This window comes from Nothobranchius furzeri, chromosome 14 (genome assembly GCF_043380555.1).
Source record: "Nothobranchius furzeri strain GRZ-AD chromosome 14, NfurGRZ-RIMD1, whole genome shotgun sequence".
In the NCBI taxonomy this organism is placed as follows: Eukaryota; Metazoa; Chordata; class Actinopteri; order Cyprinodontiformes; family Nothobranchiidae; genus Nothobranchius; species Nothobranchius furzeri.
In genome coordinates, this window is record NC_091754.1 from 40,009,199 (window position 1) to 40,022,045 (window position 12,847).

Below are 12,847 nucleotides of genomic sequence, written 5' to 3' on the forward strand. Positions count from 1 at the left end.
CGAGGTTAAATCCTCAATTTATGTGATATTGATTTTAGGCTATATTGCCCAGCCCTAGTGTGATGTCATCGGTAGGCACAGATCTCCAGTCATCTTATTAGGAATTGGAAATATAGTCACCCTATTTCTCCCAGAACAGTGAGCTGTGGCTGCGTGCAACACCAAAATTACTTGCTTTATTTAGAAATGCAGCCTCGTTGCCAGCCGGTGTTGATGGAGCTTCAGTCCCGAATGTTTTTCTTTTTTTTCACTCATCAGCCACAGATCGCTGCTCTCGCTCACAGCAAGCTGGTCTTCCTACCGTGGTGGCTCACTCACATGTTCCCTCTCCTACATTAGTTGGTGATGCGGTGAATTACCACTTCACCAGTGTGTTTTCCTGTTTGTGAGACGAACCCTTCCTTCATAGCCAGGTGACTCGTACGAAAGCCTGGAAAGGCGGGGCTACTCCGAACCCCTCCCAAATGACAGAGCTTCTCGCCCTATCTCTAAGGGAGAGCCCAGCCACTCTTCGGAGAAAACTCATTTTGGCCGCTTATATCCGCGATCTTGTTCTTTCAGTCACTACCCAAAGCTCATGACCATAGGTGAGGGTAGGAACGTAGATTGACTCGGCTCTCTCTTCACCACGACAGACCGGTACTACACCCGCATCACTGCAGATGCAGCACCAATCCGCCTATCGATCTCACTCTCGAGTTTTCCCTCACTCGTGAACAAGACCCCGAAATACTTAAACTCCTCCACTTGGGGCAGGACGTCATCTTGACCTGGAGAAGGCATTCTACCCTTTTCCGAATCAAGTCCATGGTCTCAGATTTAGAGGAGCTGATTCTCATCCCAGCTGCTTCACACTCGGCTGCGAACCGCTCCAGCGAAAGCAGAAGATCACGTTCTGATGAAGCCAACAGGACCACATCATCTGCAAAAAGCAGAGACCTGATCCTCAGGCCACCAAAATGGTGAACAGAATCGGTGACAAAGGGCAGCCTTGGCGGAGTCCAACTCTCACTGGGAACGAGCCCGACTTACTGCCGGCAATGCGGACCAAGCTCTGACACCGGTCATACAGGGACCTAACAGCCCATATCAGAGGGCCTGGTACCCCATTCTCCCAGAGTACCCCCCACAGGGCCCCACAGGGCCCCCCGAGGGACGTGGTCAAACGCCTTCTCCAAATCCCCCACCCCCCAGGGTATAGAGTTGGCCCAGTGTTCCACAGCCAGGACGAAAACCACATTGCTCCTTCTAAATCTGAGGTTCAACAATCCGACGGACCCTCCTCTCCAGAACCCCTGAATAGACCTTACCAGGAAGGCTCAGGAGTGTGATCCCCCTGTAGCTGGAACAAACCCTGCGGTCCCCCTTTTTAAATAAGGGGACCACCACCCCGGTCTGCCAGTCCAGTGGGACTGCCCCCAATGTCCACACGATATTGCAGAGCCGCGTCAGCCAACACAGCCCCACAACATCCAGAGCCTTAAGGAACTCCAGGCGGATCTCATCCACCCCCGGAGCCTTGCCACAGAGGAGCTTTTTAACCACCTCAGTGACCTCAGCACCAGAGATTTGAGAGGCCAACCCAAAGTCCCCAGACTCTGCTTCCTCGGGGGAACCGCATCAATTCTGGCAGGAAGTCAAACCCAGATATAAGAGGCAGGCCGGTAAATTTAACAAAATAAAGCATTTCAAAATAAAATTCCTCGATAATCAAATGTGTTTGTAAACAGACACTGCATAAAACACACACACACACACACACAGAGCGAACTTGTGTTTGTGTGTGTGACCACATGAAGGGGCTGTGGTTTTGGGTGTCTTTCAACCGGAGCAAACAGGACAGAGGCAGAAAGTCATAGGCCAGCTATGAACAACTGGTTCACACCATAGGTTCACAAACACACACAAACAGCAAGGGGGAGGGGGGTGTAGAGGAAAAGAGCAGAGAAAAGGCAGAGGGGAAATGGAGGACACCAAGTGGTTAAAAGAAAAACTACAGCTGAGTCGAGGCACGCCTCAACCAGAGCGGAGAATAAAAGTGTCTGATCTGAACTGAGGAGCAGGGAGCAGCGGCCGAAATTCGTGAGCACTTTGCCTCCCGGCGCTTCGGCGGCTGGTGTGTCCCAGGTGTGAGAATGAAATCTGTTTCAGTGTAACCTTCATTCCAACATGGCCGAGACATTAGACAATTTAGTGATTATTTCACTGTAGAATTCTGACATGTTGCCCCTTTAAGCAGAAAAAATTTCTACGCAAATGAGCAATTTTAACCATGTGATTTTTTTTCTGTAAGGTTTCAAATTCAGTTTTTGTCACAACATTGGAGCTTTAAGGTTTTTTGACTGCCTTACTGCATTGATCTTGGTGCTCTGGTTTAGTTTTTCCTCCCGTATAAAAATGCTCCTGCTCATAGTGAGAATGTTTGCCAGCACAAGCAACAATGATTCAGTTAGCTACTGGAGGAGAAAATAAAGACGCTGAAAAGTGCAGAACAGTCTGTCTCTCAGCTGAGAGGAATCTGCTCCTGAATGACCTAAAATCCAAATGATTTATCAGACATGTTGGCTGAGGACTGTTATGTAAGATAATGGATCCAAATCCACATATTAAATTACTAACAGCTACTGCAGAGAAATAAGATTTTGCATGGAAAACAAACATTTGTTTCTGCAAACCTGAACTTTCCAAACTAAGACAGCGCAGTAAGGTTTAAAACTAGAACAATGTAATAATTAAGTAAAAGTTCAGAACTTCTGAATCACTGGAGTGATACTCCTGTTGCACAATCCCCACCACGAGAAGATTATAAATGTATCTGTTGCCATTCTTATTTAATCAAATTTTCATTGAAATTGATTTGAAATAGACAAAAAAAACATGCTTATTATCAATCAAGTTAGGTGAAAACAGAATTACAGCGTTTTGTCTTGGGGGCCACCACCTAGAGGTGGAACAATGTATTGCACCACTACGCTCTGTCCCCTGCTTCTGTCACAGGGAGCCTATGTCTCCTCCCCTCCTGCTCAGTTCATGTGCACGGAACAAAATAAAACAAAAATTAAACATACGAGACACCAGTTTTCTAAATAAGGTATTACAGCTATTGTAATGGTAGGGCAGCAATAGCTCAGGATGATGAAAAACACTCTGGGTGGTTTGAAAGCTGCTATAAAAGTCTAATCCATTGTTATTTTCATTTTCATTCATCAGTAAATGGTGGAAAGCCCACACTTGCAAGGGTACCACTGTGAAACTACGTTCCAACAAAACTGCCCGAGACAGCCCATTAGAACTACCGTTTAAACCAAATCTCAAATGGTTCAGGCTCTGTCTGAGTTACATCCTGCTTTTGTCGTATGGCATCACCTGACTCAGCCTCCTGGACTCACCTGATAATGATCAGAGGGAAAAGCTCCAGGCCGACTGTTGTTCCAGCAGGAGCTTAACACTGATGCAGGTAAAACAGAAGCTCTAAGGTCACACCATCAGCTTTACTCATCTAGTTATTTTAGTTTAATGGTGAGAATAAAAAGCATGAAGCCATTTTCTGGTGACTGAGGCCTAGTCCACACGTAGCCGGGTTTATTTAAAAACGAATATCCGCCCCTCCAAAAACTTGCATCCACACCACCTCATTTAAAAAAAACTGTCCACACGTACCTAAATACGTTGTTAAGGACATGCCAGACCTGTAGGCGGCAGTACTTCCCCCGTTCCTTACCTCGTCCTTCGTCTGTGGTCTTCCGCAAGGAGCAGTAATTCCGCTTGCAAAAACAAACAAGCAAAAAGCGCTTGGACAATTGATAAAGCAAGCGCAGCTCTGAGGGCATCCATGCTGTCGGCTAGTGTAAACACAGGTCGCACACATGATGTCAGCATTTTTTTGTCGCGGAAAGTGACGTTGCGGACCTTAAAACTCCAGTTTTGTCTGTCCACACGCAGACACCCAAAACGGAGAAAACGCAGATCTTCACTTTGGCCGGAGTTTTAAAAAAGATCCGTTTTCGTGTGAAAAACTCTGTTTTCGTGTGAATGACAGGCCAAAATGTAGAAAAATATCTACGTTTTGGCAGATCCCCGGCTACGTGTGGACAGGGCCTGACTATCCAGCCTACTTGTTACCTTTATTCTGCTTGAAACTCAGACTGTCACCATTCTGGGCTCTGAATAGTTCAAGGTCATCCAGGAAACACGGGAGTGAGAGGTTCGAGGACCTGATATGGATTGTCTTCATACTGGTCAGATCATGTCCATGATGTCTCAGGGTAAACAACAAATAAACAACAAATGTAAAAGCAGCCCGTTTGACATCAGCTGTCCAAACAGCTGGTGAGACGTTTAAAAAACACCTGTTTAAGTGCGAACATGTTCCACCTGAAGCGCTTCTGGCAGGAAAGAGGAACATGAAACAATCAGGTTTTAAATGTCAGCTGTAAACCTAACTTAAGTGAAAGGGGTGTGGTGTGGTTTGTAACAGAAACTTTTCATCTGAAAGTAGATTTTGTTGTTAAATAAAACTAAAGCCTTCCTGTCTACCTGCTGATTTCATATCTATTTCCTGTCAGATGCAGTCAGGTGCGCTCACTCACCTGGCCAAAGGCTGCAGGTCCACAGCAAAAGCAGGTGGTGATAATCCATGACAGCGTTTCAGAAGAAACCATCCAGATGCATAGCAAGAGAGTGTGTTGACTCTGCTGCTCTGAGAGGGAGTAGCAGAAGTAGAGCAGGAGGAGCACCTCCTCTTGCCTGGTGCATCTGATCGTCTGGCACAGATCTGTTTTTAGAGCCTTCCACTTTACCTTTTCCTTCTCAAAGAAACTCATTTTCTTCAAGACAGGAAATTCCTCTTTTTGTGTCTGTGATTCAGCTCACTGTGCTGAGGACCAGATGTGAGTGTCTGTTATTCACGAGGGCTCAGATAGTGGGTGTAAAGTCAGTTCTGGTTCTGTCCTCCCCCTGTTCTCCAACCTGCTTTATGTTTTCTAAAGATGTGGAGAGCTGTGTGTGTGTGTGTGTGTGTGTGTGTGTGTGTGTGTGTGTGTGTGTGTGTGTGTGTGTGTGTGTGTGTGTGTGTGTGTCAGCAGCAGCCATTTGTAATCATGGCTGGATGTCTGCCTCGCATCTGCAGACACACACATGAACTGTGTCTTTTTGTTAGTGCCCCGTCACCACACTCGTGCGCGCACACACACATGCACACGCACTCTAGTCTATCTTTCATTGTGAGGACCGTCATTGACTTCCATTCATTTTAGTGACTGGATTGTGCCTAACCAGTCTACTCCTAACCCTAACCTTAACTAAAACTTAGTTCACACCATACCTCTAAAACTAACCAGTAGATCTCTGTAACATTGTCCCAACGTGAGGACCAGCAAAATGTCCTCACTTTGCTACTAATGTCCTCAGTTTGCAGGTAAAAAGCTTGTTTTGGTCCTCACTTTGATGTATAGACCGGTACACACACACACACACACACACACACACACACACACACACACACACGCACGCAGGCACACACACACACACACACACAACTCTTCTGAGTTCCTCTCACCTGCTGTCCATCAGGAACTTCACATCTTGGATGTGGACAGCTGGTAAAGGTCTGTGGGACATTGACAGGTCTGGGTCGTCTTGTGGCCAGGAGAGTTTGGAGAAGAATCAAAAATGTTCTGATGTTCAAAAACAAATGTACTGGTGGCAGAAACGGGATATTTTACTTGGAACAGCTGATAAGGAAAAATAATCAGTGCTATGGAACATTTAAACCATTTTACTACAGCGGCATCTGCTGGTCAAATAAATGCTTTCTTCAAGAACACGGCTGTCAACATCGGTCCAAGTCAAGGGGTGACCTCAGCCAGCTTTTAGAAATTCACTCTTTTTCAGATGTCTGGTTTAAACATATTTAAATAGATGTGTCAGTCTTTTGTCAAGATGAACAATTTAGACCTTACTGGTTAGATAAATCCAAAGGGAGTTACAGGTGAAACTGGAATAATGAGAATCTGGTGAAAATGTTTATTTATGTCAGTATTTAAAGTTAAAAAGTGAAACTAATTTAGGATACAGAATCATTTCAGGCAGATCCAGACATTTCAGCCTTTATTTGTTATACCTGATGATGATGTTTATGGCTTACAGCCAATGAAAATTCTACAATGTCATTTAGAGTATTGTGAAAAGGTTCAATGTTCTAGACTCAAAATGGCACAGTCTAAACTATGGATGTATATTTGGTGCAATAACATTTGTGCTATTCATTTATTTTTTGTCCCTGGAAACTTAAAGTCACTGTTAGGGATTATATCAATAACCCATTTTCTGTAGTCGAAGAGAAAAGGAGACAATGAGCAGACCAGTCAACCAGATATAACTGTGGCACATGCACGAGGCAAAATGCACCAAACATCTGATCACAGAGTTAATTTAAACAAATAGATAAGAATGGGAGTGAGGTCATTGTGTGAGAGAATGTGTGTTTGTGTGGGAAGAACAGTGTGTGGGTGTGTCTGAGTGCTGAATGCTGAATGCTTCAGGACATTTGTGAATAGGATTAAAGCAATGAAATATAAAATTTCCATAACGTAATCCCTCCTTTTTATCCGAATAGGATAACCAACAAAAGAAAGCAACAAAAAAGAATAATAAAAGAAAAACAAATAAGGAAAATAATAAATAAATAAAATAATAAAACAATTTATCCACTTTCATAACTTGTCACCATTTTCTATGAAAGCTTCATTAATCACGATCTAAGGAATAGAGAAGGGGTAAAACCAGGAAAGGCGATCCTCTCGGTAGTCATAAGGACCAAAGAATAATTCTCAAACTGGTTGACTGGTCTGCTCATTGTCTCCTTTTCTCTTCTACTACAGGAAATGGGTTATTGACAAACATATTGATAAAATCCCTAACAGTGATTTTAAGTTTCCAGGGACAATAAATAAATAAATAGCACAATTGTTATTGCACCATAAGGGTACAAATCAAGCAACTCAAGACAAAAATGATAATCAATCAATCAATCAATCAGTCAATCAATCAATCAATATTTTATTAATCCCTGTTTCCCCCAGCGAGAGCAGCCATCTATGGCGCTCAGCTACTGTAGCCACAGGTGGGAGGGAGATCTTGGGAGAAGCGCAGAGCAGATTGACTCCTGCAGATTGATGACCTCGCCAGGCTGAAGTCCGCCAATCCGAAGGCGGGGGGGGGGGGGGGGGGGGGTGTCAGGTTTTCATGTTATCTGTCTGCATTCCTTTGTGGGGGTTTGTAGCCGCTCAAGGCTGCCATGGCGTCAGATTCAGATAACAAGACTTTGTTTGGGTCAGGCTGAGATAATTTTCCTCTCTGCCTTCAATCTTTAAACTGATCATTTCCAGTCCTTCAGTGAAGCCAATTTTGGGTTTTTAAGCTTGTCCATAGTGTGCGGTGACTCTCTCCGAGATGACATCCATTTTGTGCACTAATACTGGTATCGCAGCTAGAACATTGTCCAGCTTACGATTTACCTCGAGTAACGTCCCAGTCTGTGAAGTCTCCACACGGACAGTGCTTTCCGTGGGTGCGGGTCGCCCTCCAATCGCTCCCGTCTTCCCAAATTTCCAGAAAAACCAGATATCCACCCACTCCAATCAGGAGAAATCCAGTGATCATCAGGCCGAATATCCACACGTCTTCAATGTCCTCAATGGACAGCTGGGAGAGGCATGTGATCTTCCATTCCCTCCAGGAATCCAGCATATATCCCACCGGGTGTGTCACTTGTGGGCATGTGGGAGCCCCCTGCTCCGTTCTCATTGTTGAAAAAATCTTATCGATCGCGTTGAATGACCAGTTTATCAAATCCATGGTTAAAAATAGGGTTTTTCAGAAGAAATGCGGAGAAGCGCACTGTGGGCAGACAGGACAAAGAGCCTTGGGGAAAAAAGATAAGGGAGTGAAAAGAGAAGTGTCTGTACTCCGCAAGTGCCAGGAAGAAAAGCATCAAATCAAGAAAAATAATAAGTAAAGTAATAAACACTACGATCAGATATGAAAGGTACAGAATCAACACGATGAAGTGAGAACACAGCAAGAGGTGCTGCATTCGTTTGTCTATCATGGATCGCAATCTCAATCCTGATAACTTCGTCCAAAGAATCATTCCATACGAAGTTTAATACAAAAATCTGCAAAAATGATAAGAACAAATAAAATAATAAACACGATAAGGCAAACACAACAGACAATAATAATATCTTACAGCAGTTCACTGTCATGACTCGAGGGAGGTGTTTAACCCAAGACATGCAGAATCAACACGACTTCAATGGGTGAGTAAAGAAAAGTTATTTTATTTTAAAACAGGAACAAAAGGCGCACTGGAAAGTCCAGTGAGGGTGTGCCATTTGGCTTTAGTCCATATAATAATCCAAGAAGTGATGAAAGGTGGGTAGCCAAGGTGAGTGTAGGTGGTGAGTCAGTGGCTGAGGCGGGTGAGGCAGCGGAGATAAAACTGCAGGCGTTGTAGAGGAGGATGGGACGTGGTTCTGGAAATCCGGGGTTCGAGCGGCGAGAGTAGTGTGTAGCGTGGAGTATCCTTACAGGTGCAATCATCCGGCGTAGTGTGGTGTCTCCATCCTCCCTTTATACCTGACCTCCTGATTGGAGATTCGGCGCACCCGCAGCTCCCTCCGCTCCTCACCTGTGGAAGATTGCCTCAGAGCTGGTTAGTAATGAGAGAGTGCTCACCTCAGCTCAGGAACATGACATTCACAGAGACAGAGAAGGTAATCAGCTAAATCAACACAATTATAACCTTGAGAAATGCTTTTTCATACTTACTGAAACAAAACCCTGCTGTCCGTACAAAGCAAATTGAGTTATCCAGAAGCAATGTTGCAGCAAATACTGAAATGGAAATGAGGATGATATCAAGCCAAGTGACAGTGTTTCAAACATTGGAAGCCACAAAACCTCTTCATCAAGATCTTCAGCTTCATTTGTCCGTATGAAGGCTGAAGTTGAACTTGCAGCTTTGACTGTGAAGCAAAAATTGTTGGATGAAAAACATGCACTGGAAGAAGAAGAGGAACGGCTACGTGAAAGAAAGGAAAGACTAAAACTGGACACTGAAATTGCTGAAAAAATGGCAACATTACATGTTCTTAATACGCAAAGCATAATAAGCAAGAAAGGATCGTCTAAGGTTTCGGATGGAATGAATTCCTACATCAATAAGCAAAGAGTTAAACAACCGCTTAACGCAGAGACATTGGAATTTATACCTCCCATTTCTGCAAAACAAAATACGATTATTGCTGAAACTCAGGGCAGGGCAAAGCAAAAACCCAATTTATGCACCTTGCAACAGGCAGCAATAACAGACTTTGACCAAAACAACCAACCTCACCAATGCTCAACTATTATTTCAAATCTACCTGATGCTAACGAACAAAATCATTACTGTGCAAATGATACCATGGACCAGGAACCACAAAATGATGTGATTGAAATAATGAGGAAACAAAATGAAATAACAACTCTCTTAATCCAAAAACAAAGCTTGTCTTCTTTACCAAGAAGAGAAATACCTGATTTTGATGGAAATTCGTAGTTATTATTAAAACCAGAAATCCCAGTGGTCACATGGAACCACTCGTCTGCCGTGGGGTTTCCATTTATTAATGATACTGTTGAAATAGAACTAGTTCTAGGTCCACGTGTCAGCACACCCATCCTGTTTTCAGGCTTGGGGGTGTGGATGACACGCGTGCAGAAGTTGTTGTTGTAAGATTTGGGCACAGACCAAAGCATGTGCAGGGATCAACAGCATTTGGACGCCATACACAAAGAGTAAAAGCATGGCATGGAGGGTTGTGGGTGGCTGACCATCGTTTTGTTGGGGGTTCTGTTGTGTTAAGATGAATTATTATTTGGCAACTGGTAAGAACCATGGACATTCTTTTTGACCATTTCTGAGCTCTCTCTGTGTAACCATAGGATCCTCTAGCCCATGAGCCAGTGGTAGCAAAGACCTCGCCCCAATTTGGCCCATGAGGTTTCAGTCCTGAGCTGTCCAAGTACCAGTCATATCCCTCCCAGATGTTCCCTTTGTAGCCTCCCACAGTTATTTCATCCAGGTTAAATATAACCTTGGCATCTGTACGGGTCGCATTGTAACAAAAATATGGATCAGGAGAGTACCCTTGGCCCTTTTTCCTACAGGGGTTTGAGAAATTGGATAGCAGTGGGGTTTGTTTTTCAGAATTTGCATAATCGTAAGACGCTGGGGTGTAAAATGAGTCAGCTATTCCCACAGACAGGATAAGTAGCATCAGCAGCATCCTCAAGTGTCGGTTTGTTTTGTCACCACACATTTACAATGACTTAAATGAATCCAAGTTGGTGGTTCTGTGTTTTGCGCATATTAAACATGCTCTACAAAATTTTTTAGAATAGTTATTAAAGCCGTAGGTTGTATATTGCTTTTCTACCTGTTCTGCCATCCCCCCCTGTTGAGACATGTGTGACACCATGACTCAATATTGCTGCCCACTTACAGAGATTTTTTGGTAGGATGGGTTTTCCTTCTGGTCATTTGTAGAAGCTGTCTGTGTTTGTTGCACCTTAAGTCGTTTTTCTGATTCAGGACTTTGGTTTTGCATGTCTGCCAGGATTTCTCCTGTCACGTCTGTGTCTGCATTTAGATGCAGAGTGTTAGAAGCAGAAGCAGAAGCTTCTTTTGCAGTTCTGTCAGCAAATGCATTTCCTAATGAAACTGGGTCATTTCCTGCTGTATGAGCAGCACATTTGCAAATTGCTACAAGTTCTGGAAGTAGCACAGCTTGTAAAAGTTCTGTTAAAAGTTTAGCGTGAGTCACTGGGTTGCCTGTTGATGTCACCGTACCTCTATTCTTCCAGTGCTGAGCAAACGCATGCACTGTGGAGAATGCATATTGACTGTCTGTGTATATGGTCACCTTTTTGTCTTTCATTAATTTACATGCTTCAGTTAAAGCCACAATTTCAGCTGCTTGTGCTGAAAAGGTGTTTGGTAATTTTCCTGCTTTAAGGGTTTTTGTTGCTGAAACTACAGCAAAACCAGTTTGTGTTTTTCCAAATTGATCTTTTCTGGATGAACATCTACAAACAGTATTTCTCCTTCATTTAATGGTTGATCTTTTAAGTCAGCTCTAGGTTTTGCCAGCTGTTCAGTTTCTTGTTGGCAATCATGTGACAGACCATCATCTGATGTAGGCAACAGTGTGGCTGTGTTTAGTGTCGTGCGCCGCTCTATAGTTAAATGTGGTTGTGATGTGAGAGCAGTGTTGTCATACAGGATAAATGGCGTGCAGGTGAGAGAAACGTCATATTGGTCTGGAGCAGAAGTGCGGACACAGCGTGAGACACTTTCAGAGTCAGTGGCTGAAACAATGCAATACCTGCACTACACTCAACTGCCATAGAGGACGCTATTACTGCTCTTACACATGGAGGACGAGCACACGCCACTCTGTCTAGTTTGGATGAGTAATAGGCTACAGGCCTCAGTTTTGCTCCATGCTGCTGTAATAGCACGGAAGTCATGAAATGACCTTTGCAGTCCACCATTTGAATAAATGGTTTCTGATAATCTGACAGGGCAAGGGCTGATGAAGAAACCAGTGCCTGCTTCAGATCACAGAAAGCAGTCTCAGCTTCTGGGTGCCATTTCAGCTTGTCAGTCATTTTAATGTTTTCTTCATACATTAGTTTCTGCAGAGGACCTGATATTTCTGCACAGTTTGGGATCCAGTTTCTGCAGTAGTTTGTCAGTCCTAAGAAGGACATCATTTGTGTCTTTGTTTTAGGTTTGGGAGCTTGTAAGACTGCAGCTTTTCTCTCCTCGAAAACTGTTCTGCCTTCACTACTAAGTTCATGACCTAAATATTTTACTCTGGTTTTACAAAGTTGCAGTTTGTTCTTGCTGATCTTGTGTCCCTCTTTGGCTAGATGCTTCAACAGAGCAACTGTACCTGTTTTACAGCTCTGCATTTAAGTCATGAGAGTCGCGTTCCAGCAGTTGTCCGTCCCTCATTGGATTCCAGGCTCCTCTGACGTGGTGCCAGTCTGTTCCTAATAATTTCATCCACACCTGCTGTATTTCCTGACCATTTAGGTGGTAGGACTGATGAAGGCTTTGTATATCTAATATGCATTGATCTACATCAAATTTTGGAGACATAACGCCTTCTACAGCTTTCTTAACGTCCTCCATGGTCCAGGTGCAGAAAACCAACATTGTTGCATTACTATTGTCTCCGCCGGCATTAGGATTTGCAACTTCAATCATGGGGTAGCTTTCATACAGCTCGGATGGAGTTGAAAGCGGAGCGCTCTCGACTGGGGAGAGCAGACCTCCCAATTTGGTGAGCCATTTTTGTTTGACAAAGTTATCTGATCTTAGTTTACACTGAGGTGTGCATTGGTTGTAAGCTGGAGGAGGAGGAGTCTGTGGATCCAGCACAGATTCTGCAGAACTCAGGTCTGGGTAAAGTCTGGGTGCATCTGCAGCCGCTGCAGCTCTTGTATGAGTCACTAATTCATTAACAGAGCAGATCTCCCAAGTCATCATGTGATTTTTGATCCACTCTGTAATTTGTGGCTGAAAGCCTGTTTACAGGCCGATTTTTGATAGCTGCTCATACGCACCGCTAAAATTGGGCTCCTGTCCCAGTGTTTGCGGAGCGGGTGCTGGAATCCCACTATGAATTTTGAACTCCTTCTCATAGCGTGTTCTAAAATCATCTACGGTTTCACCTGGTCTTTGTTTTATCCCACCCAAATGGCGGTAGTTTGCATGTTTTTTTTTTATTTT

General features: G+C 43.9%; 1 protein-coding gene across 1 annotated transcript in view; it reads right to left on the minus strand.

The window, feature by feature from the left end:
* Window positions 1-4,977, minus strand: part of LOC107373733 (integrin alpha-11) — a 112,744-nt gene extending 107,767 nt beyond the window's left edge. Inside the window, exon 1 of the mRNA XM_054747222.2 lies at window positions 4,590-4,977. Coding sequence (XP_054603197.1) covers window positions 4,590-4,638 — 49 coding nt within the window. The 5' untranslated portion in view covers window positions 4,639-4,977. The remainder of the gene's footprint in view (window positions 1-4,589) is intronic.
* Window positions 4,978-12,847: the final 7,870 nt, after the last annotated feature.